The following is a 23,241-nucleotide window of genomic DNA, read 5'->3' as shown; positions in this document are numbered from 1 at the left end:
TGGTAAAGAAAGTAAGCCTGAAGTAGACGGTTTCCTGCTGTTATCTTTGCTATATCTATCCATAAATATGTCCCGATTATTAAGTGGGATAGAGGGCTGACAATAATAAACATTTGCTTTACATTGCTAAAGTTGGGCAAGCAAGACGGATCGCAAGTACTTTTGTTTTCACACAAATGTTTATATCTGCAATAATAATGAGTACAATTTATCTCAGTGTATGTCTACATGCCTTTGCTCTTTCTGTACAGTATTTGTGTATTTCAGTACATTTAAATTTCTGAGCAGAGAATGAAATCGCTCTCCCTCTTTGTATATTGTTATACGAGCTTCGCCTTGCTTTGTTTACATCGCCAGGGCAGTCGTACATGCCTTTTAGTAGATTTAAATGCATGTGAGCGTTCCCCACTGGTTAGCTTACGGTCGATGCTCTGCACTGCTCACATACTCCTCAGGTAAAGACCGTTAGCTCAGTCAGCACTGCCGTTTCATGTTGCTGTTTGCACCGTTAGCCCCTTTAGCTGCAAGCCACTGGCACCATGTTGAGAGCCGTGTGGAGGCTGTCGAAATAGCATCACTTTCAAATATGGCACCTTTAAATGCCTGTAAATTCCTCACTCCCTGTGTGGCCACTGACTGCAATAAAGTTAAATGAGAATGTTATAACAGGCTTATTTACTTTAAACTGTTTATACCACACATTTAAATGTGCAATTTTGTGCTTTATGAGATCATTTTGTATGCCAAATGCACCCATGAATAGAGTATGGAATGACCACAAGGACAGAACAGGTCAAATATGAATATACATAATTCACAACTGACACCACTACTAAAAATGATGAAGGACCTAATTAAGGCTATGCAATATGCATCAGGTACAATCTCCTCTCCTGCATTAGCATGGAGGCTCAATACTATGAGTTTTCTCCTTGAAGTCCTCAGTTCTGCTGTACTGATTCTCTGCTGCAGGTCTGAACTGTGCTGTCTCCGTTAGAGGTACAGTATCAGCACTTTGATTTTCCATTAGTCAGCTCTGTGCCTCTGTTTGGTTTGGAGAACGACTAAAAACAGCATGTAAGCCGGTCAGCACTCGGCAATACTTCTGTGTTTCTTACTATAAGAAAGCTATAAGACTACAGATATCATGATGGGAAAATGCAAAAATAAATGTAACATGGTCAAGACAAAATACACCATGAACATTGCTTTTTGAAATGCTTTTATCTCCCTTCCTGTCAATGAAGTCATTTTCCTACTGTCCTGACATAATACAAGCTCTACTAAGTGAGGTTACAACGACAAAAGGTGAGAAGAGCCAATCTGTGCAGCAGTGCAGCCAACCAGTCCCATTCATCATGTTTTATAAGAGCCTTGAAGATCAAAGGTCTGCTAAAAGTCTGTCTTTCAAGTGTTAGAAACTGTTCAAGACACACAGCAGTTCAGTTCTTCTCCTCAAGGATGATAGAAAGAAAAACTTACCACTCAAGCCTTGACAGCAAATTTTCAAATACAGTGTGTGCCAATTCCCAGCAAAAACAAGTATAGCGACGTTGACTGCAACATGATGTTTTACGGAAGGCAACAACACACTCAGCCAGTTGTCAACTTACCTGGAGTCTCTGCATGGCCTCCTCTCTCTCCTTCTCCAGCTCACCCACATCTGTTTTCTTGCTCTGTAGATTGTGAATTTCCTGGAAAAAAAAACAGTAATTCCCAACTGTCACAACACCCCGTTCACTCCGCTTTCCCAACACACCCACCATCCCCGTTTATCAGATCACGGGACATTTGTCTTGTGTTTTGCACCAAAATATTTCATGTGGCTCTAAAAAGAGTCATTTATCCGGTTGGTGATAAGTTGTGTGACACCTTGATGTTTCCAGGGAGGAGGGTGATTCAGCCCCCATGGAAACCACTGTGACCTTGCACGAATCCGGTTGCCAAAACATAACCATGTCTGACATGGTTATGTTAATGAGGCTGGAGGACGGCAGCGAGTGGCGTTCAAGGGATAATTCACTTTGATATCCTTGATATTTTATTTATCCAGAGAAAATGGGCTTTGGCTGAGTGTGCCCAGCATGCATTTGATGGACATTGACTTGGCTCAAAATATTCACAAGATGATACTTTGGCATCGTAAAAACTCAAATTAAAGCCAAGCTTGAAACAGTTATGAAAGTGAGTCAGGAACCCTGATTTCACTTGAGATGTAGTTGGCAGCTCTGGACATCTGCATCTTGTCTCATCTGGTCTCAATCCTGTGATGCTGCGGTATTTTATAAAAGCTTTGTCCGACCAAACTAATGAATCCACAAAAACAATTACAGTGCCGTGAAGATAAATTAAAGATGTAATAGAAATAGACACTAGAAGGGCATAAGTAAAACCCACAAATCACATTCTCTTCTCAACATTTTGTTTAGTAATTGCCTCTTGGTTGAGATAAAAACAAGATTACTGAACCAAGAAGATCTCATTCACAGCCTTAAAGGGCTGGTGTGTAGCATTCAGGGGGATCTATTGGCAGAAATGGAATATAATATAAACAAGTGTGTTTTCTTTAAGTGTATAATCACCTGACAATAAGAATTGCTGTGTTTTCGATACCTTAGATTGAGTCTGCTATGTTGCATCGCCGTGTTTCCACAGCAGCGCGGAACGGGCAGCTAAATTACCGATCCTGCTTAGGCGAAGGCATGACCCACCCTACTCGTTGCCTTCGTAGGTTTGATTGATAAAGTTAGCTCTTATTAAAAGAATAAATACTCCTAGCAACTACACCTAGCACTGTTACTTTGTCAGCTCGCCTGGCTTAATACATTCACTAAATAACAGTGTTACTACATGTTTTCAGGGTTTTTTTCCAGCATTAATGAACCTCAGATGGAGATTGAGACTCTATGTTCACAAACTGAAAGTGTTGTTTGAATCAGCTGGCTTTTCACACGGAGGTTCCCTTTAGGATGGTAAATGGATTTGGACAGTGTGTAATGGATGGACTGAACTGGTGTCTTGCCTGATCTTTGGCACTCAGCAGGGCTTCCAGCTCCTCCACTGATTGACTCAGCTCCTCTCTAGCAGTCTGACCAGCAGCAGGATGCCCCAGCTGGGCCTCAAGCTCTGACACCTGGAAGACACACATGCACACAACATTAATAACCCATAATTAATAACATAACAAAAACACATTTTACAAGATAACAAGAGTTTACAGTCATGCTAGCAGCTCTGTGAGGCTGCACTTCAATCCATCAAATTAAAACGTTGTCCTCAAAACTACAAACATCAACCTTGTAGTGGCGATAGAGAAAAGGTCAGGGAGACGCCAAAGTAAGTGGGATTCATTCTCTTGGAGCCAAACATGTCTGTCTAAAATTTCATGGCAATCCATCCAAGAACTGCTGGAAATGTTCAGTTAGAACGTGGTTAGAGTTGAAATATATTTAATAACATTACAACTGGGGTTTTTTTTGGGGTTATGAAGGGAAGGCATTTTGAAACAGGTTGATTTTTAGAGAAGAAATCCAGAGAAAGGCAGCAGTAACTGAAGAGGCCCCGTAATCCCAGGGTCTGTATCACGGGCCCTGAGGCAACAAGGGAGGGTGGACTGGAGAAAAGATCTTGGAGGAAGGAGGGAGCTACGTTATTAAGGGCCTTGGTGCTGGTAAGGACGAGGACAATATTCAGAATTTTGGCTTAAACCCCTTGAGAAGTCATGGAGAACTATGGTCTGTGGAGGAGGTACATTAGAACATGCAGACAGCAGAGTACACAGGTCATATTAAATATAATACTGCACAAAACATACAATTGGTATTAAATCAAAAAATAAATAGAAATGTTAAAAAAAAAAAAAGTATCCTTTGTAAACAACATAGTTCTCATTTGGAGCCTGATTGATGAAAGTCAGCAGCAGACATATCGAAACCATGAATTTTTCAAAGACGCTAAACAACTCTCCATCTTGCTGTTCAACAGAAGCACAGAGGTCTTCTCACAATTAATTAGTTTTAAATTGATCCTGAAAAAAATCACTTCAGGAGTTGGAAAGTCTGTCTGATTTAGCTTCATAATCTTATCGAATTATTTTCATCTGAAGCTGATCAGCCCAAGTTTCATGGGAATATGTAATCAGATTGTCAATAATTTGCTGATGGACGAACATGAGAAACAATGAGAAAGTGTCGGTAAAAAGAAAAGGGTAAACAGAAACCCATTGTAATGAGGAGAATGATGTACTAGCATCTCATTATAGCAGTTATCCAATGAAAGGCGTGCATTAACCTAATGTGTGGTGTCATTTTATTAATCCAGAGAACACCACATGACCCTTCACCTCCAGCGGAAAAACATGGAAGTCAGCCATTAAAACGCTTTTTTACAGGCAGTAACATACAAATACAATAATATACAAATACTTTGATGATCACTGATGGAAAAGAGGAAAACCAACAGAGGGTAATCGCCTACACACATATCCATCTACATACACGATGATTCATTCCTTCTCTCATCTATCTTGAATCTCCACCACACACACACACACACACAGACACACACACAGACACACACACAGACACACACACACACACACACACACACACACACACACACACACACACACACACACACACACACACACACACACACACACACACACACACACACACACACACACACACACACACACACACACACACACACACAGCGATGCTTCTGTGGAAAAAAAGCTTTACTGCCAGTGGTCACAGGGCTGAACTCTCTCGCTTTGGAGACTTTTTTTTTTATTGTTGAAGGAATGTGACCTTGTAAAAAAAAAAAAACTCATGACAAAATTACTTGTCCCAATCTAACCCACTTCCCTGCGTTTACCATATTAATGCGAAAGCCAAAGACGGGGAGTGACAGTTTGACTAAACAAGAACAAAATGTGTCTCACTGTTTATCTACTAGCTCAACAGTACTGACACCGCCTTGGTTAGGGGTTCAATTCCCACTGGGCCTTCAAAAAAAACATATTTTTTGCATGCTTCAGGAGTAATCCCATTAAGACAACAATCTAATTAAGTCCCAAGTGTTTACAGTTGGAAGTAACAGGATTTGTTGATAAGCTTTACCCAAATTAATTTAAAAACTGATAAGACTCCTGTTATTACATCTTGTTGTTTGTTTTCTAAATCTAAATTAGCTCTACTGTGATCTGCAAAGTTAAAAAAAAAAAAAATACAATCACATCTGGACGATGAGATCTAAAAAGTATTGTTCAATAATCTGTGTGTTGAAACAAGTTAGGTCTCACCCGACAGTCCTCCCATTAAGACAATTACTGGAGATAAAAAGGCTTACGTGACAGTCTGACTGTTCTGAGCGCTGCACTAATTGGATTAAATGTGCTTGTTCATGTCAGTGTGTACTCATTACTGTCAGCTGCTGTGGACAAAGCCTGACTTTAGTCATAATCACAGCTGACAGGTGAAATTTATGTTTGCTAATTCACACTTGTGCTTTCCTCTTTTACACAGTTACTTATAATAACTCGAATAATCTTAAATCTTGAACTGTGTGAGAATTGAAGTCACTCATATAAAACTGTTATTTGATAGATTCTTAAACATGAATATTTGCTGGTTTTGCTTTGTCTTCTGTGATAGTAAACTGACTGTCTTTGGGTTTTGGATTGTTGGTCAGACAAAACAAGCAATTTAAAGACATTGCATTGGGCCTTGGGGAATTGTAATTGTCCTTCCACGCTACGCCACGTCGCCCGGCATCCAAGCCAAGCTTCAGTAAACCGCTGTGGGTTGGGGGTGGAGGGACGCAATCATTTCTCTATAGAATTATCAGACAATTCATCATGTCGTAATACGAATATTGTGATATAAAGTCACATATAGTACGATAGAGGATTTTATTCTTATCACCCACTGCTATGACTACCTACCCTTTGTCCTGGCTCAAATATTGGTTTAACTAAACTATACAACAAAATTATAATTGTGCAGCTTTGATGGCGGCATGCTCTCTCTGACCTCACTATATTTAGACAGTTGGAAAGTAAACAAAATGTTTATCTATGGAATTAATTTTGTTTAGCGTCTAGAAATTTGATTTACATCCAAGAACCACAGTTGCCAAAACCAAAAGGCAAACAATACAGTCACGTTGAAACTGTGGGTTCGATGAAAATCTAATTTCTTTGCATTTCATATCTGTATAATAGTTTAGATTGCGGTTATTGGCTTCATACATCATATTTCCAAATATATAACTTACAGATACAATTTATAATGAAGCAAAATAAATCAGCAAAAACTTGCTCAACTGAAAGTCAAATTGATGACTTAACAACTAAACATGTCAGTACACAAAAACCTATTGAAGTATCCCACAATCGAATATAATATACAACCTAACTCTCACACTCCGTGTGTTGCTAAATCTCTTTAAAACTGAGCAGGGCTCAGAGTCAATACAGAAAATAAACCTTCTGCTGTGTGTGAACACAAACACAGCTGAATCAGAGAGTGTGACGAGGGAGAAAAAGCCAGCCAACCTCTCTTCTTCTGCACATACGATGATTTATTTTCTTTCTCTAAATGGGGCAGAAAGGGGGAAGAGGGTGGGCAGTATAGGGTGTCCTGTAACCCCCCCCCCCCAAAAAAACAACTCCACATCCCTGTCCCCCTCAACACCCTATTGCCAAACCCTGGGGGCCTGCTCTACTTCCTGCAACCTGGTTGACTTTGCTGCAGAGTGTGTGTGTAGCTGTGTATGTGTTCAGGGGGGGGGGGGGGTAACCTTCACCTGGACTCTTAAGAGATAGATGAAACCAAAATAAGGGCCAGTTTTCTGTCACTGGTGGTTATAGTTTCATTGCAGACCGGTTGCAGCAGCACTTAATTCTGTCGCATTGAAGAAGACTTGTTAAGCTTGACCAAGGGCATGATTTTCTCTCTCTAAATTAAATATGAAACGCCTGCGTTCTGGCCCTGCGATTATCACGGGAGCCTGTCAACAGAAATATCCCAAGAAAGGGGGGGCTGGATGAAAAATGCATCTGCAGTTCGGAAGAGACCAAGTCTGTGTGGGGATTTCAGTGTGATTGATATAGATGTCTGAATAAAAAAAAGATCTGCATAATATCTATCCAGTTTCTATCTGAGTGGTCACATAGTGAGAAAATGTTTCATAGAACAAAAACATACACAGTATTTCTTCCTTGATTTAAATAGACCACATCTGATCTGCAAATTGCCATCTTTGTATTTCTTTGAAATACCATATGATACTTTGGAGACTAAAGCGCTGACTGTTGGACCTCCTGCTACACCAAAACAATACAACAGAAAATACTTGTTTCTGATTAACTTTCAGGCGAAAATATAGTTCCAGTTCTGGTAAAATATAGTACGCCAGTCAAAGTCCTCGAATCCGATTGCAAAAATGTGAAAAATGTAAAAAGCCTTGAAGAGAAAAAAAAGGTGGCAACCTCATATTCAAAGTATTTTGAACTGCAGGTAAACATAGCAACACCACTGATGCTCAATGCTATTCTCTCCGGTGAAAGTAAGCTTAAAAAGGGTCAAACTGATTATAAACAATTGAATTAAGGCCTGTTTTTTTCCTCCTGATGTGGTTTGATGATACACTTTGAAGTGTCCCCAATTGAAAAAATAATTATCCTCATAACTGGGACAGCTTGTTGTACATTATAATTTAGATGGCTTATTGCAAACTGAACTGCTGGCGGTGCATCAGTTGCATCCACTACGAATTATGTGATGATGCAAGAATAAACTCTGTAGAATATAGAAAAGACACAAACTACAGCCTCAGAACTGACCACTGAGTTGGATCAGCAACACTTTAACAGTGTCATCCTTGTCCCGCCCCTTGAAAGCAGACTGGCCAATCATAGCGTAGCACTGGCCAGCTTCTATTTGCTTCTATTTCAGGCTGGTTTTGTGAATTTAGCAAAGGGTCAGATGCACTATATTGTTATCAGCTGCAGGGATTTTGTATGATGAGGTGTTCATTTGTCCACCCTCCGTACGTCACCTGGTCTCTGAGGCGATCGGTCTCCTCCTGGTATTCAGCTAGCTGTTTCTTCCACTGTTCCACGCCGCTGTTGGCTTCTTGCAGTGCTTCCACCAGCTTGGAGTTACTGTCCTGCAAGGTGAAGAGCTCAGCCTCCAGGTTTATCTCACACATGGACCTGAGGGGAAGTCACAAAAACAGACAAGAGACTTAACGTAATGTCGGAATTATTTATTTTCGTGTGGTGCTGCGGTCGGTTTCTCAGAGCTTCTTTTCTGAAAAAACACCCATTTAGCATTTCACACTGTCGTTTGATCTGTTGTTAAAATAGAAAATATTGATTAGTGCAGCATTAAACACATGATGCTGGTCGACTGTTACTGTCAGAGAGAAGCACTGCTGGTGAGCAAAATGTAGAATATCATGAGGTAATGAAGTGAAACATTTATATCATGCTGCACCAGCTGTTTGGAGGAATATGATGTGACATTTACTTTATTATATGGAGCCATACGGCCATTCATTTTAATGTTTTCTGAGACAGAACTAGATTAAAAACGTCTCTTTTAGCATCAACTGACTCGTACCTTAACATCAGACTTTTGTATTATCTTTCCCCCCAATTAATTTGATTATTATTACTCAAATATTCTACCTCTCTTTTGTCTTGAGAGAGGTGTCTTACAATGCAATCCTGCACAGAGTTACCTGGGCTACAGAAGAAATAAAGCAACACAAGTGACGTGTTATCCATTATCAACATGTTGGACAGATGGATCAGGTCCTCCAGTAAAGGTCAGGATTCAGTGGGGATATTTAATAAACCAGAGATTTCCCACCATGACGACCAAACTAACAGCTTGGCATCCATAAAACTACTCACCATAGCAACAGGAGCCAGCACAGGCTTCTGACAATCATAAAATAAAACCGTCAGGATAATAGGTTGTAAAGCAGCCGGGTAGGAATGTCTTTCTGCTTCCTGGTGTCAGATTGAAGGTTGAGTGATCAATAATGGGCACCATGATGACGATCATTAGAAGCTGCTAGATTCAGCTGCCTGGCTGCCCTTAAGACATGGACACACATACACACACCAACACTAATGCAGAGCACACTTTGCTGATCTTCTAGTTTAGCAATGCTGTTATTTTTCTCAAGAGTTTAATCCTAACACACCAGTCTGTGATGCTATGAAAGAAAAACTGAGGAGAAAGGGGCACAATCTTACACTCGTGAGTTATTTGAGTGAGTAGAGCACATTTCATTTCTCTTCCTTATCTGTCCAAGTGCGAAACTCAACTTTTAGCCTGCAATAAGTGATTTTCTTTAGCCACTTGGCGGCAGCAGAAACAAGTTATGAACACAACATTGACATAGCAACACCATTTAAATTGATAAGGCGGCATCACCTGATTAATGAAAGTCCAATATTTTGCTCCGTTTTTGGTCTCTGCCAACTCCTGAGGGAAATATCTGTCTCTTTAGCTGCTGAATGTTCCAGCTCGTGGCTAACTGCGTCTGTCTGCCGTTTTGTGCTTATCAGGTGATCTAGTGTGCGTTTTAACAGCAGCCTGATGTACCACAAGTTGTAGCCGGACAGCTCTACAACGAGTTGAAGATGTTATAAAGCTCTGTAAAGCAGAGGGGAGCTGCAGATTCAGGTGTTAATTCTCTGTAGGTTCATCGCAGCATTTTCACATAGTTATTTATACATTGCCATTATAAAAATAACAATCATAGCCGCTTTAATCTACAGAATCTACACAGTCTCAGGTAGTGGGAATGTGATGCTACTCTCTGCTGCAGCCTCAACTAACTGAGACACAAATGTTTCCAGTTTACAAAATACTTTACATGTTCTGCTGTTAGTTATGGTATGAGTCACTTTTATTTCCAAATAGCAGCTCTCATTTCAGAGAGAAACCCCTCAGTTGTAGTGTGGGTACAAGCTGGTCTCTCTGGGTGGATAATAGTATGTTTTGATGTAAAATAAAGTGCCGTCTCTACAAAACGTATTCCCTTTGCCAACGAGGTCATGTTCTTTGCTTTGTTTATGAGAAGGACATCTCAGAAACCTGTCAACGGCTGTCCGTGAATTTTGGTGAAAAGTTGAGCCATGGGACAGAGAAGAAAAAGAAATTGCTGTTTTCTCATGAACTACTAAAATAACTTGAAACAATTCTGAAAAAGAAATTGTGATGCAGATTAACATTTTATGAACATTCGTGTTGTTAAAATATGCCCTTTCAATCCGAATCTCATCCCAGCACAGAAACTGTCCTAATCAAAGTCACCAACGACATCCTCCTCTCCTCTGACGACCACTCCCTCAACAACCTGCTACTACTCGACCTCAGTGCAGCCTTTGACACCATCAACCACTCCATCCTCCTCTCCCGTCTCGAGTCCTCCCTCCACATTACTGGCACAGCCCTCTCCTGGTTCAAATCATACCTCTCTGACCGTGAACAGTTCATTAGCATCATTCAATTCAAGTCTGACTCAGCCACAGTCTCTCAAGGTGTCCCCCAAGGTTCGGTACTCGGTCCCCTCCTCTTCAATCCTCTACCTGCTCCCCCTTGGTGACATCATACGCCACCATGCTCTCCATTTCCACCGCCCCTCCCTCTCCTCCTCAGCCGCTGAAACACTCATCCACGCCTTCATCACCTCTCGACTGGGATACTGCAACAGCATCCTGTACGGCTCACCCACCAAAATCATCAACAAACTACAATACATCCAGAACTCAGCTGCCCGTCTGCTCTCCCACTCCCGCACCAGAGATCACATCACCCCAGTCCTGGAAAACCTCCACTGGCTCCCCATACAGCAAAGAATCCAGTTCAAGATTCTCCTCATCACATACAAAGCCCTTCACACCTATTGGACCTCCTGCATCGACACGCTTTATTGTTTCTGTTTTTACCATGTAAAGTGTCTTATACCTTTTAAAGTGCTATACAAATAAAATGTATTATTATTATTAAATATGCACTCCTTAAACGCTTTGCATTTTAATGGCTTGTACTTGCTGAGAGGACAGGTTTTTAGCAGTTGGAGTGAATTGAATTTACTGTACAGAGCTCAACAAAGTGCTCTGGGCATTTCCATCTGCTCATGTAGCCAAACTGAGGGTCAGAGACGGGATCACAACCTTCGTGTTAAACTTTCTAAACTCCAACGCATTTCCATTCCAGTACTCCCACTCACACATATCTGCTGCTGTGTACTTTATATCTGTGTTTTGTTTGTTATTTTTGTAGATTGCTGTTAATATCCTTTCATAAACATCAGAAGCTCCAGCTAAAACAATTCCACTGCACGATGCTCCTCTTTTTCCGTTTCTCTTGTTCTCGTCTTTCTGCCCGTGTTGTAAAACAAGTATCCTAAATCAAACCCAAAGTTAGTACTTTGTCTGAAAAATACTCGTGAATGTTTTTTTAAAGTATTATCAGTGTTTCTGGCACAATTTAATGAGTCTATGGTCGGTGGACCTCGGACCCTCTAGGTGAGCCCAGGGGCATGCTAAACATTTTAGGGTTAAATGCATCAATCTGGTGCAAAATGAAGACGATAGATCTATGAAGAACGTTGTGCTCTTGTAAACAACGTTGTGCTCTAGCAGTGGTAGAATGTAGCCAAGTACATTTAAGCTTCTCAAGTACAATTTTGAGGTACTTGTATTTTATTTGGGTATTTCCCTTTTATGTAACTTTATACTTCTACTACTCTACTCTACGCCTACCGTAAATATAATATTTGAAATGGACCATGACTATCATTTTACTTTTGGTACTTTAAGTATATTTTGATGACAATACTTACATAAGTAAAAGTCCTGCATTCAAAATGTTACTCGTCAGAGTATTTTTAAAGTGTGCTTTAGTAAACTAACTTTAGTAAGCTTTTTTAGGATTGCTGCAAAACTGACATGGCCGGAGCCGCGAGCATCTTTCACTTTCCGATCTAGAGCTGGTTGCTGCTCACCTCTGGAGAAAGAATGCGCACGGAGAGAGCAAGCCAGCTCATCCGTTCACTATGAAACTGGCGGAATAAAAAAAGATTTACCCGTTGCAGTCTAAGTAAATGATGGATTACACTGGCATTATAGCTGTCCGATAGAACAAAATATGTTCTACCACACTCTTTACTAAAAGCAAATTATAACAACAGTCCCAGATCCACATGTTAAGTAAAGTGATCTACAGATACAGTTGGCCTCAGAGAGTACACAAGTTAATATAATGCATTTGCTCCCTTTGCAGGGGGAAAAGAAAGCTAGACAAGTTAAAAAAAAAAAAAGTATGTCTTAAGGGTAAATATCCATTATATACTGCATACCAGCAGTACATCATGTCCAATAAAATACAATTTGAAAAGTTGCTTATTTATACAAACTAAAAGGCAGTGATGGAAAGTAACTTAACACATTTACTCAAGTACCGTACAACTACTAAATAAATTGGACACTGCTTAACTTGAGTATTTCCATTTTACACTACTTTACAAAAAGGGGAATATTTTACTTTTGCTCCACTACAATTGTTAGACAGACACTTACTGGGTAAGAGGCTGCATGTATCCAGGACAACGCATGCAGTGGTGTCGTGTGTGGCTGAATTGGAGTCGTTTTACGAGTAGGAGTACTTGAGCACAGTATCGGACAGATACCCAATAATGGTATCGGTGCATCCCTACATGATACGATATGATACCCGGGTATTTTTTTACTATGATAAATTTACTTTTACTTCAGTAAAGGATCCGAGTACTTCTTACACCACTGCTAAAATACTTATGTTAATAAAAAACAAAGCTACATAAAGACTAACAAACCCAAACTGAAGACTAAACTGAACAGTGTAAGACTTCACTGAAATGTAAAAAGTGTCTTCAGAGGAGGGCTTATCAGGGCTGGTCTTTAAGTAAATAAAACCATTTAGCTTTCTTTTCTCCAGACAATAAGCCTGGTGCTCACAGAGGCAAGTGAAAAAAACAAAAAAACATTGTTATTACCCTTCAGACAACATCTTTTTGACCCTCTCCTTCTCCACCGTCAGCTCCACTTCAGCACTCTTGCTGCGAAACAGCTTCTCCTCGCCGGGCCCGTTGACTGTGAGCAGCGGCGGAGAATGACGCTCCTCCGACAACTCCTGGTACAACAACACAATCAGGACATGAGCTCTGTTACAAGGTTGATATTAAAATCAGCAGCAGCTCTGTTAACACATCAGTTACATTCTGTTCTAGAACATTTTGTGTAAGTGTTAAAAATGTGAGAAAACATTATGTTTCATGGAGTTGTTTTGTGAGACCAGAGTCCTTTAATAGAGAGTGCCCGTTTAGAGAACAAGAGCACTTAGCGAGGTACAGCTAGTATTTTGTCTGCACCACCTTATTTTATTCACAGTGGATGTTCCAAATGACATTAAATGTTCCAATATGCTAAAATGCCCATAAACAAAGATTATTGATTGTGGATGTTACACTGTCGACACAAGATTGAGCGCAATTAATTTCATTTTGGCTCAGAGGTTCAGGTTGGAGCTGGTGAAAGGGCCCATTACTGTCTCAATACTCCGACCCGTCATCAGAACAAAAACGGACGAGGCTCAGCAGCGTGACAGGACAGAGCTCAACCTGTCAGTGCCCGCTATGTCCCGTCTGAGTCCCTGTAAACAGGTTCCATGCAGAGTGAGCAGCCACATGTGGAGCCCAGCTGCCTTCTCCTTATACAACTTTAGAGATCTGATTTGGACTCAACAGGAAATGTTTGTGTAAATAAAGATATGTACATGTTGTTGATCCTGCTGTAATGTGTGCATCTGTGCATCCAATGTGTACAACATATGTTGAGCAAATTGTAAAAAATAGACATCGTGGCACATTTAATAATAATAATAATAATAATAATAATCCAGTCATTTACATAGATATGAATGGAAATTAGTTTTTGCTGGGAACTTAATAATTGAATGGTGTTCCATCTGACTGTTTTGTTGTTGTTGTTGTTGTTGTTGTTGTTGCTACAACCAACTAGAACCTTAATAACATCACCAATACTAATACTAACACTAACTAGTACCTGCTAGTTAATATTAACTCATGCAGTTATCTTGAAAGCTAGAAGTCGGTGTTTTGGAGCAGAGATTAGGGCTCCAATCAGTACAGTTGGTGTCTCACAGTAACATATCATATCACCTTTAGTTCGACACTGAATGGATCTGCAGCCATGATACAACAAGAAGATTCAACTTGTTCCTCATTATCAGCTCGGTTGTTACATTTGGACATCAAGTTATTTGGGAATATATTTTGTCCCTGGGAGATTTATGAATAAAAAAATAAAGTAAACCGCTATATCTTACAGTAGTGTAGTAGTGTAGTTTTCTTTTTTGTTACTTCTTTAGGAGTAGCCTACAGTATAAAATGAAAGTTAAATGTTCCTCTCATGTCAAAAGGAGACTTTGAATATGACATATACTACAGCATGCGGCTAGCTTGACTCCAGCCTGCCACAGTCAAGTCTAACCAATCTGCTTTGATATTTTCCTTCTCTGCTGCCCAGAAATGGGATCAAGCTTCCTTTCACACAGTTTTGTGAACCATTTTCCTCAGTTGTGGCTGTGGGCTATAAGACTGAAAGCAACCACTGAAAGAAAGTCTCCTCTTTTAAAAGCATGCAGATGAATTAACTTGGGCACATTTCTTTATCCAGCGTCGTTCTTCTTTCTGTGTGGTAACCTAAACCTGAACTTGTCAATGACCGAGTGCCTCACTGAAGCAGTACAACCCTGCACTTATTATAGAAAAGGCTTATATTATTAATTTGAGCAAGCCTGAGTGTATTCCCCTGAGGACGATGGTGTATTATCTATAGCTGAGCAGCGCTCTGTCTCGTGGATGAATATGGAAATAAAACACACATCCGAACAAAGTGTCCAGAGGAAGGAACCCGAGAACGGGAAAAATCAAAGTCAAGACAACTCCAGTCCGGCCCCAAAGCCAACGGATCGGCTGTGCGTATCTCTGAATAATTCATACTGTGGATCATGTTTAAGTCATAAATGGGATTACAAATTTACAGCAGTTTTTCCGTATGTTGTTCGCTAACAGGCTGAGTGGAAACAAGGCAGACACTCAAGAGCACAAGCCTGTGACCAAAGACTAATTAGGCAGAGTTCAAAGGAATTTTCGCTTTTAAAAAGGACAATTCTGCATGCTGTCTGTTCTCAGGGGATAGTCGAGGTTATCATTGAAGTCTGCCGTCTGGATCTTCTCAATTTTGGGGAAGTAAATTCAGATGAATTAATCTTAATGTTGCCATATTCTGTACATTTGCGATAGACTGTGCAGACTAAATTACATGTTGTGCCGTGGTTGCCAAACCTTTTACTCTTTTGTAGCAAACACCAGCTGTGCTTTGAAGCTAAATTTGCTCTGAAGTCAACTTTGATCAGACTCCAGATGAATTATTGAGCATGATAGTCCATGCAACGCTGAGACGCGTGGCTATGAACACCGCAGTCCCTTAGACAAAAGAAGATGGTTGTCTTTGTATTGTTGGCTGGAGTGTGTGTTTTTACGCACCTGGGAGAGCTGAGGGATAGAGATGTCCCATGATGCATCGGGGAAAGGGAAGCGCCAGATGAGGAGAAATAGAAAGAAAAATGTAGATCATCGATAAATAAAACCATGCCATTATTTTGACAATACATACAGTGAAGCCCAGTTCATGAAAGCTTTACCATTCACCAAGTTTTCAACTTTGTTTGTTCGATCTTTGTTTCTCCACAGGTATTGATTCATTTTTATTTCTGGTTTCGAAGAGAGTCATGAGGCTGTATTGAAATAAGAAGAAGACGTCACAGTACCGTCCCTGATGTTTGAGTGACATGTGATCTCTGGGAAGAGAGCAGTAAGTGAGCTTAGTATCATTGATAGAAACAGAAAAAAGATGCCCATCACATAATATTTTGTTTTTCTGTTCTTTATCTAATCATCAAAACATCCACATGAACACTATCTACAAAAATAAATGTGGATGTTTGTGTTTTATTTCAACAACCCCAAAGTTACTTTTAGGTTGCTTTGGAGTTGAGAGGCTTGCTTTGAAACCGATGGAAAACCCAGATAATTCAATATTCAACGGCTTTCCTGAGAGCTGATGTCTCTGCTCCACTGTTCATCTTAAGTACATCTTTGCTGTTTACTTATTTATCGGAGCATCAGTGCATTTGCTCCTTTAGCTTTATAAAGCCTCTGTTTCCCGTTTTCACTGAGACACACACCTGATTTATTTATTCATGTGTCCATGCATCAGAGGTACATGCTTACGTTTCCCTTGAAGCACCTGCCCTGCCGACTAAACAACAGACACGGCCCAAAACACACACACATACTTCTTTTTAGCTTGTTTTAATGCCAAGTCTGTGGTTTAAAATATTGATAACTGGCATTTCTGTTTGCCTCTCAGCCTCTGCATGGATACCATGTATGGCTGGAGATGGAGGAAAAAAGCTCCAATCGGCAGGCGTAAACAAATGACAGCTGTTACCTGTCAGATGAGGGAAACAGCTTCTGTGTCCTGCTGTGTTTACACTGCTGTTCAGAGGATTTATGGGAGGAGATGTAATCTCTTCTGCACTCTTTTTGACATTTATTTAGCTTTACTGTGTGGCTCTGTGTTTCCAACCTTTGTTTTGTCTGACAAGCCCTGCAAGATGAGCTCATTAACACCACATGTCATGTTCCTATTGTGTTTATTTGAAGTGACTTTAAACTGGATGATATTCAACTCTATTAACTGAATATAAGATGAATATTGTTTCAATAATGTGTTCATACATGACATAATGATCCTGGAATTGTCCATGTTTAGGCTTAGTTTATTTATTTTTTGTAGTGTGTTGCATTTAGGGTGGATATATTGCCCGAAATGGAATATAATATCATTAAAAGGTGCATAATACAAGATTGGGAGCATTTCTATGGCCTTTTAACGTCTCTCAACATGGCAAAGCGACTCGCAGCTAACAGAGCTAACAGCACTAATAGTGCAAACAATGGCAAAAGTCAGGGCAGAGCCAACAGTTGTTACCTTGGGGGGGGGGGGGGGGGGGTATCTTAAGCTTATCTTATATTTCAATGAAACCATTTGCATATGACTAGCCATCCTCTTTACTATTGCAAATGTTTATTTAAGCTATATTATACTGCACAACACATGACATAAACAGGGCATTGACAATGGTCAATACTACAACCGTTAAATGAAGAATCTACTAAAAAATAAGTATATTCCATAAATAAAATGTCATAAGCATGTTCTGCGTCTTTGTACTTTGTCAGTTCTCCAATGCGCTGTATATTGCTCCGTTTACCACTCTTCTTCTTTATCTCACTGAACTTCACCATCTCCTCCTCCATCTCATCTCTGAGCTCTGCAAATATGCCTGAAAGCTGAAGCTTTACTGCATGCTGATCCCCTGCTGCCATCCACATATCAGAGGCAGAAAATGTGCTCTGTGAAGCTCGAGGCTGCACGAATACACCTCTGCAATAGGGTAGATGGTTACCGACCAGCTAAGTGTGACGCAAAACCTACAGATACAGCAGAGGAAAATAAAACAAGACAAAATACTGCAGCTCCCCTCCAGTATATAAACATTTTAAGTTTATCGTGATGTAAGGTTTGCATATTTAGTCGTGTATTATTACATTTTCTTCCTTTACGTCCTGACTTTTTGACTAACATTTGGTATCAAGAGACTTTGCAACTTCTACTTCGACACAAATTAGTTCTTCTTAATATCTTTGTTCTGGTGTTTGTGGAGAGCTTTAAACAGTACTCACAGTTTGGTGAATGAAAGCCACATCATCCTTAATGGAGCTTTCAACTGACAGAGCTGCCATCAATACTTGGCTGTAGTTCATATGTACAATAACCTCATGTACTCGCACTCCATAACAACTTTGACGGGCTATTATTTCCATATTACACAGCTTCAGGGAGTCAGCACTCTGGTGTTTTACAACGTGCAGCGGTGAGTCAGAGGATGGGATAATAACCACGACAACACCTCTGTGTTTACTGCCTGACACTAAATCAATGGCTGCTGTTTTCTAGAAATCCGTCTGCTCGTCTGCTTGCCTCTGACCTTGCAGCTTTATCCGGGTAATGTTATTGTCTGTGTGTGTGTGTGTGTGTGTGTGTGTGTGTGTGTGTGTGTGTGTGTGTGTTGCAGTGCTCTGGTGTTGTTTAGTTACATGGTTGCCATGGTAACATGATGTAACCCCTCTGCTTGCTGACCCCTAAGTGTGCAGTTTGACTCTGCAAATCACACCGAGGGCCTGAATTCAGCGGTTTCATGTTAAATTTGAGTGTCTCTTTGTTAGGACCACACACACACACACACACACACACACACACACACACACACACACACACACACACACACACACACACACACACACACACACACACACACACACACACACACACACACACACACACACACACACACACACACACACACAAGTTTATGTCACTAATCTGTGTCACTACAACAAACAAACTCTTAATGCTAATACTTGGCAGAACTAACTAAAAAAAACAAGATTAGTATAGCAGCTCCGAAGCTTCTCAAAAGTTAGCCATGTTTGTACAGTTAAATCACTGCCTCCCAAACGGAGTGTGAGCTAGTTGTTATTGTTGGTGTTGTAACTGTCGAAAGAAGACTCCGTCTTGTGATCTGCTTGTACTGTCACTACAAGGCGGCTTGTAAAACGTGCGAGAAAAAGGTGACGGATGAAAAGTTTCCACTGCCGGCAAACTTTCACTTCTCAAACTGAACCTCAGAGTTATAAAGTCCACCAAGGAATCACGGATGATAGCAGGATAAAAGCTCGCCATTGTCCTTTCAGCAGCAGCCAGATTCCCTTCAATTATGCATGATTCAGCTCTCCTCCCTTCCTCCAACTCCATTTTCCTGATCCCCCATTCTTCTTTCTTTCAGTCCCAGCCATTACTGCCCCTCCAAACACCTTCAGCCCCAGCATCCCTTTCTGCCGCTCATCTCCATTTGCCATGCATGACATCTTTTAATGGAGTTAACCAATGGGAGAATAACTGAGCAGCCAGATGGGGTTACATCTAATCCCTCGTGATTCGGTATACATTTAAAAAAGAAACAAAGCCACTAGGTTCATTGGCATATTACTGCTCCGTTCTGTCGTATTGGCCTGGGAGTCACAGACAGATTCTGAACCTGTTGTCCATCCTTATTAAAAGGCCATATCTACATTTTTTTTCAAAATGTTTAAAAATATATTTTCTCTAAAGTCTGAATAACAAACCCTTGCACTGTGAGCGTTCAGATTTTCAGAACCAGTGGTTATTCAACCCTTAATAGCAGTGCCAGTTCCTGTGGTGGTGTCCGCACACAGTGGACAATTTGGGCTCCTTGTAATGGTCACAGCAATACAAATAATTGTTGATTACTCCTCATAACACCTAATTCAGTAAATTGGAATGAAACTATCCTTGATTCAGATAGTGCTGTAATTTCTGCCATTTCAGAATTCTTCCACCACCCCCAATATAATGAGGGTGAATGAACCTTATCTGTGGTGCTCAAAGCATCTAAATACTGAAAATAAGAAACTCTACAGTAATGTGTCTTTTCAGAACCAATGTCCAGACTGTCCACAACCCCCCCGTGGACAGTTTTCAACATTTTATTTTCCTTTCAGAAAATAGTTCCCACTTTTTTGGATGTTTTCAGATCAGCAAATAGAAAAGCTTTCATGAGGTGATTTATTGTTATAACTCAGCATAGTAAAATGCATTTATTACTATGTTAATTTCCCCTTATTATTCACTACACAGCTCCGTCGGTATATTTGAGAATAAGGAGCTTCCATTTTCTACCTGGGGAATGCTATAATCAGCCAAACTAACTAAGAAAACATTTAAGAAAGTAGCGCAGTGCTTTACCTCTGGAGCTGCAATGTTAAGCGCAGGGTTGGCCAGTTCAAACCTCTCCTGAGATTTCTCTCTGGCCAGACGGGCCGCCTCCTTCACCTCCTTAAACTGCTCTGCAAACTGCAGGTGGACACAGAAGACAGAAGTTACGCTAAAACAACCTTAAAACTCAAAACGCACCATGTCTACAGCATCCTTACATCACTGTTTAAATCTTCAGTTGGTACTTTTACATAACAACTTCAATACAAACAGAATAAAATGTCTTGACTTCTTGCCTGCCTTATGCATCATGCAGCTTCAATCGGGAGTTACAAGAATATTTGTTCCATATATTGTTGAGATGCTGGACCTCTGACCCCTTTTTGTTCTTTGTAATTTCAACATGTAATTATCTTTCCCAAAGTATTATTTAGTAGCTTTATATATACATATATAAATATAAAAAATAAAATGAAATACGTTCTCTGAAGGTTAAATATATTATATACCAAATATTATTATTATTACTAAGTATTGCAGATTAATAAAATAAAAATAATATTAAATGTCATGGGAGGAAGTATGTGAAAACCTGTATCATGGTGTTTGTGTTGTTGAGGTGTTTTGTGTCTCCGTGTAATCAGACACTGACAGAATAAAAGACGTGTTAATATGGATTAGAAATGGGTGAAATGGGGCCTTGATCATCACATCACTGCACTCTCCTGCTCCATAGTCCCTCTGTTTCCACCTAACCCTCTCTGTGTAGTATTGAACAAATGAAAAACTCTTGTAAATATTGTATTTTAATGTTGTCGAGGTGTGTGTGACAGATGTTTACCTGCTGCAGCTGCTGCTCTGTGGAGAAGCCCAGGCCATAGACGGTGTTGGCCCTGCTGTCTGCCCACTGGCCAAACTTTTGGGAGGTTTTGGTGAAGGTCATGTTGGGGGTGATGGTGCTGTTGATGATGGCCTGACACCACAAAGAATAAAATAACTAATAAATAACATGAACACTAAAGTAGTAGAAGGTAGAACAATAACTGAGAGAGATATTAAACATGCATCAAATATGCACACTGGAGGGTGTTCAGACAAAATCTATAGGGGGTCAAGCCTAACATATAAATGAGGTACAGATAAAAGAGAAAGATATTGGAATATTATTATATTTCATTTGCTACGAAGACAAACTTATTTGTTCACTGGAGTACATTTATTATTCATATTTTGCATTTTCCTTTAATATTTGTTTGTTAGTTTTTTTTAATCAAATTGTATATTTCCTTTAGCACTATTTACAACCATCTTTTTATTTCACAAATGTCTCAAGGATTTGATTTTCTAAGTAAATCCACAACTACAGTAGCTGTGATGAAGGCGCATTGACTATGATTCTGCTCAGGTGCTGAACTTGCATGTACTTGTATGCATTTATCAAAATGAGCTTTTAAAAAGAAGCTCATTCTCAAGGACAGAATTCACAATATCCAGAATCAATAATTTACATCGTCTTTAAATGCCAAATTCATTACAGCTCTTTGGTATTTTTCATTTGCACGCACTTGACCAGAAAATATGCAGATTTGTATCTGATGATCAAGAGGCCAACACTTCACTGTGCAGTAGCACGCTACAGTAAACAGGCTGCTGTTGGCTTTCAGTTCTATGCTTTTCTTTAGATCATTAGCAACAATAAATAACACTGCTAAATTAATACCACGAGCCACATTTAGATTATGCAGTTGTCTAAATCTGGAGCCTTTGCGGTTGTGTGACTTACAGTTAAAAAAAACATTGTGGAGGTCTACTGGAGCACTGTGCGTGCAAAGAAAGATATTAAACAGCCAGGCTAGAAAAAGAGCTAAGTGAAAAAGCTTGCTGTTGGTGTACGTTTATCTGTTCTGAAACAGTCTGATGAGGTGGAGCTGTTACCAGATGTAGATTTCTTTGGTGTCTTCTCCAAAAGACTCAAGTCTCAGGGTGCCAAATTGGCTGATAACAATAAAGAGTTTTTTTTATTTAGGTGCCAACAAGATAGGCTGTCGGTGTTGGGAGTCCCGTGTGTTTTACTGTTATTATGGATGCGTTATTACCGATGTGGGTGTGTTATAAATATTCCGCTGACAATGTGCAACTTCGATTAATGCATCCCCACCCATAACAGCCACAACCAAATGGAAAACAGATTTACTTCCCTTTATTTGAAGAATCCAAGGATGGGGTGCACAGTAAAATGCAAGTCAGTAGGATATGATACTCCACAAACGAAGAGTCCCTACACTAATGTAACACTAGTACCATATGAGGAAAATACTGTTAACTCACTGTTTTTGTCAACTGTCTTGACCTAAAACCAAATAACAAAATGTGTGATATGTGAACATGTGAAGCAGCATTTACACATGTGTATCTGTGCAGTCATGTGTGTGGTGGGCCCCCACCTTGGTCCCACCAACGCTGATGATGCGGTATACGCTGCGGCTGGCGTCGTAGAAAAAGGACACCGTGACAGCGTGTTTGCTGGCTGGCAGCCAGTTGCGTTTTGTGGCCGGGTCGATCTGGAAGACATGAGCTCTGGCGCTGAAGATGGGCTGCTCCCTTTATAAAAGAAAAAACACAACAGAACATATTAACTTGTATTCAGTAGTGCTGTTTCCCATTAGTTTGTGTTGTTATTGTCCCATGAGCACCTGCCGGCATTGGACCAGTAGTAATCTCCCAGCTGAAGACTGCTCTATAAAAATAATGTGTTCACTGAAACTTGTTTTGTTGTTTTTAAAGTTAATTTGTTATTTGCAAAACACAGAAATAACTAAAGTGTTCTGAGGAAACAGACCAGTTTTTGTATCTAGAACTTATAATAAGCTTATAAGTGCTGCTTTATGAAATAATTAAAGTTAACAATGATACAAATTAAATTACTAAGTTATCCTTATGAGCGATGCAATCCAACATACTTGGACAATGGAAATATCACACACACAGGAAACCCTTTATTGGTAAAGTGATCAAGGCCAAAAACATCTGTAACCAATATTAAAAGTAGCTATATATAATCATGATTAGGGATGCCCCTCAAACCCGGTTCTAAACGGGTTTCAAATTAGTAAAAACCTGGCGTATTCACTCACAAACCTCCTCTCTCAGACTCTGTGCCCGTCTTTGCAGAGTCGTCGTTTACTCTGACACACACATCGACTCTGGCTCAAGTAATGGAGGTA

General features: G+C 40.1%; 1 protein-coding gene across 1 annotated transcript in view; it reads right to left on the bottom strand.

Moving 5' to 3' along the window:
- The window catches only part of LOC306694666 (homer protein homolog 3-like), a 42,587-nt gene that overhangs the window by 3,920 nt on the left and 15,426 nt on the right, over positions 1-23,241 (bottom strand). Inside the window, exons 2-8 of the mRNA XM_079157600.1 lie at positions 22,462-22,618; positions 20,859-20,990; positions 20,048-20,155; positions 13,066-13,202; positions 8,065-8,221; positions 3,023-3,133; positions 1,614-1,694 (exon numbers count right to left, since the gene is read on the bottom strand). Of these exons, the coding sequence (XP_079013726.1) occupies positions 1,614-1,694; positions 3,023-3,133; positions 8,065-8,221; positions 13,066-13,202; positions 20,048-20,155; positions 20,859-20,990; positions 22,462-22,618 (883 nt within the window). The remainder of the gene's footprint in view (positions 1-1,613; positions 1,695-3,022; positions 3,134-8,064; positions 8,222-13,065; positions 13,203-20,047; positions 20,156-20,858; positions 20,991-22,461; positions 22,619-23,241) is intronic.

The sequence above is a fragment of the Pholis gunnellus genome (assembly GCF_910591455.1).
Source record: "Pholis gunnellus genome assembly, chromosome: 4".
Taxonomy (NCBI): Eukaryota; Metazoa; Chordata; class Actinopteri; order Perciformes; family Pholidae; genus Pholis; species Pholis gunnellus.
This window is presented reverse-complemented; position numbering and strand designations above follow the sequence as displayed.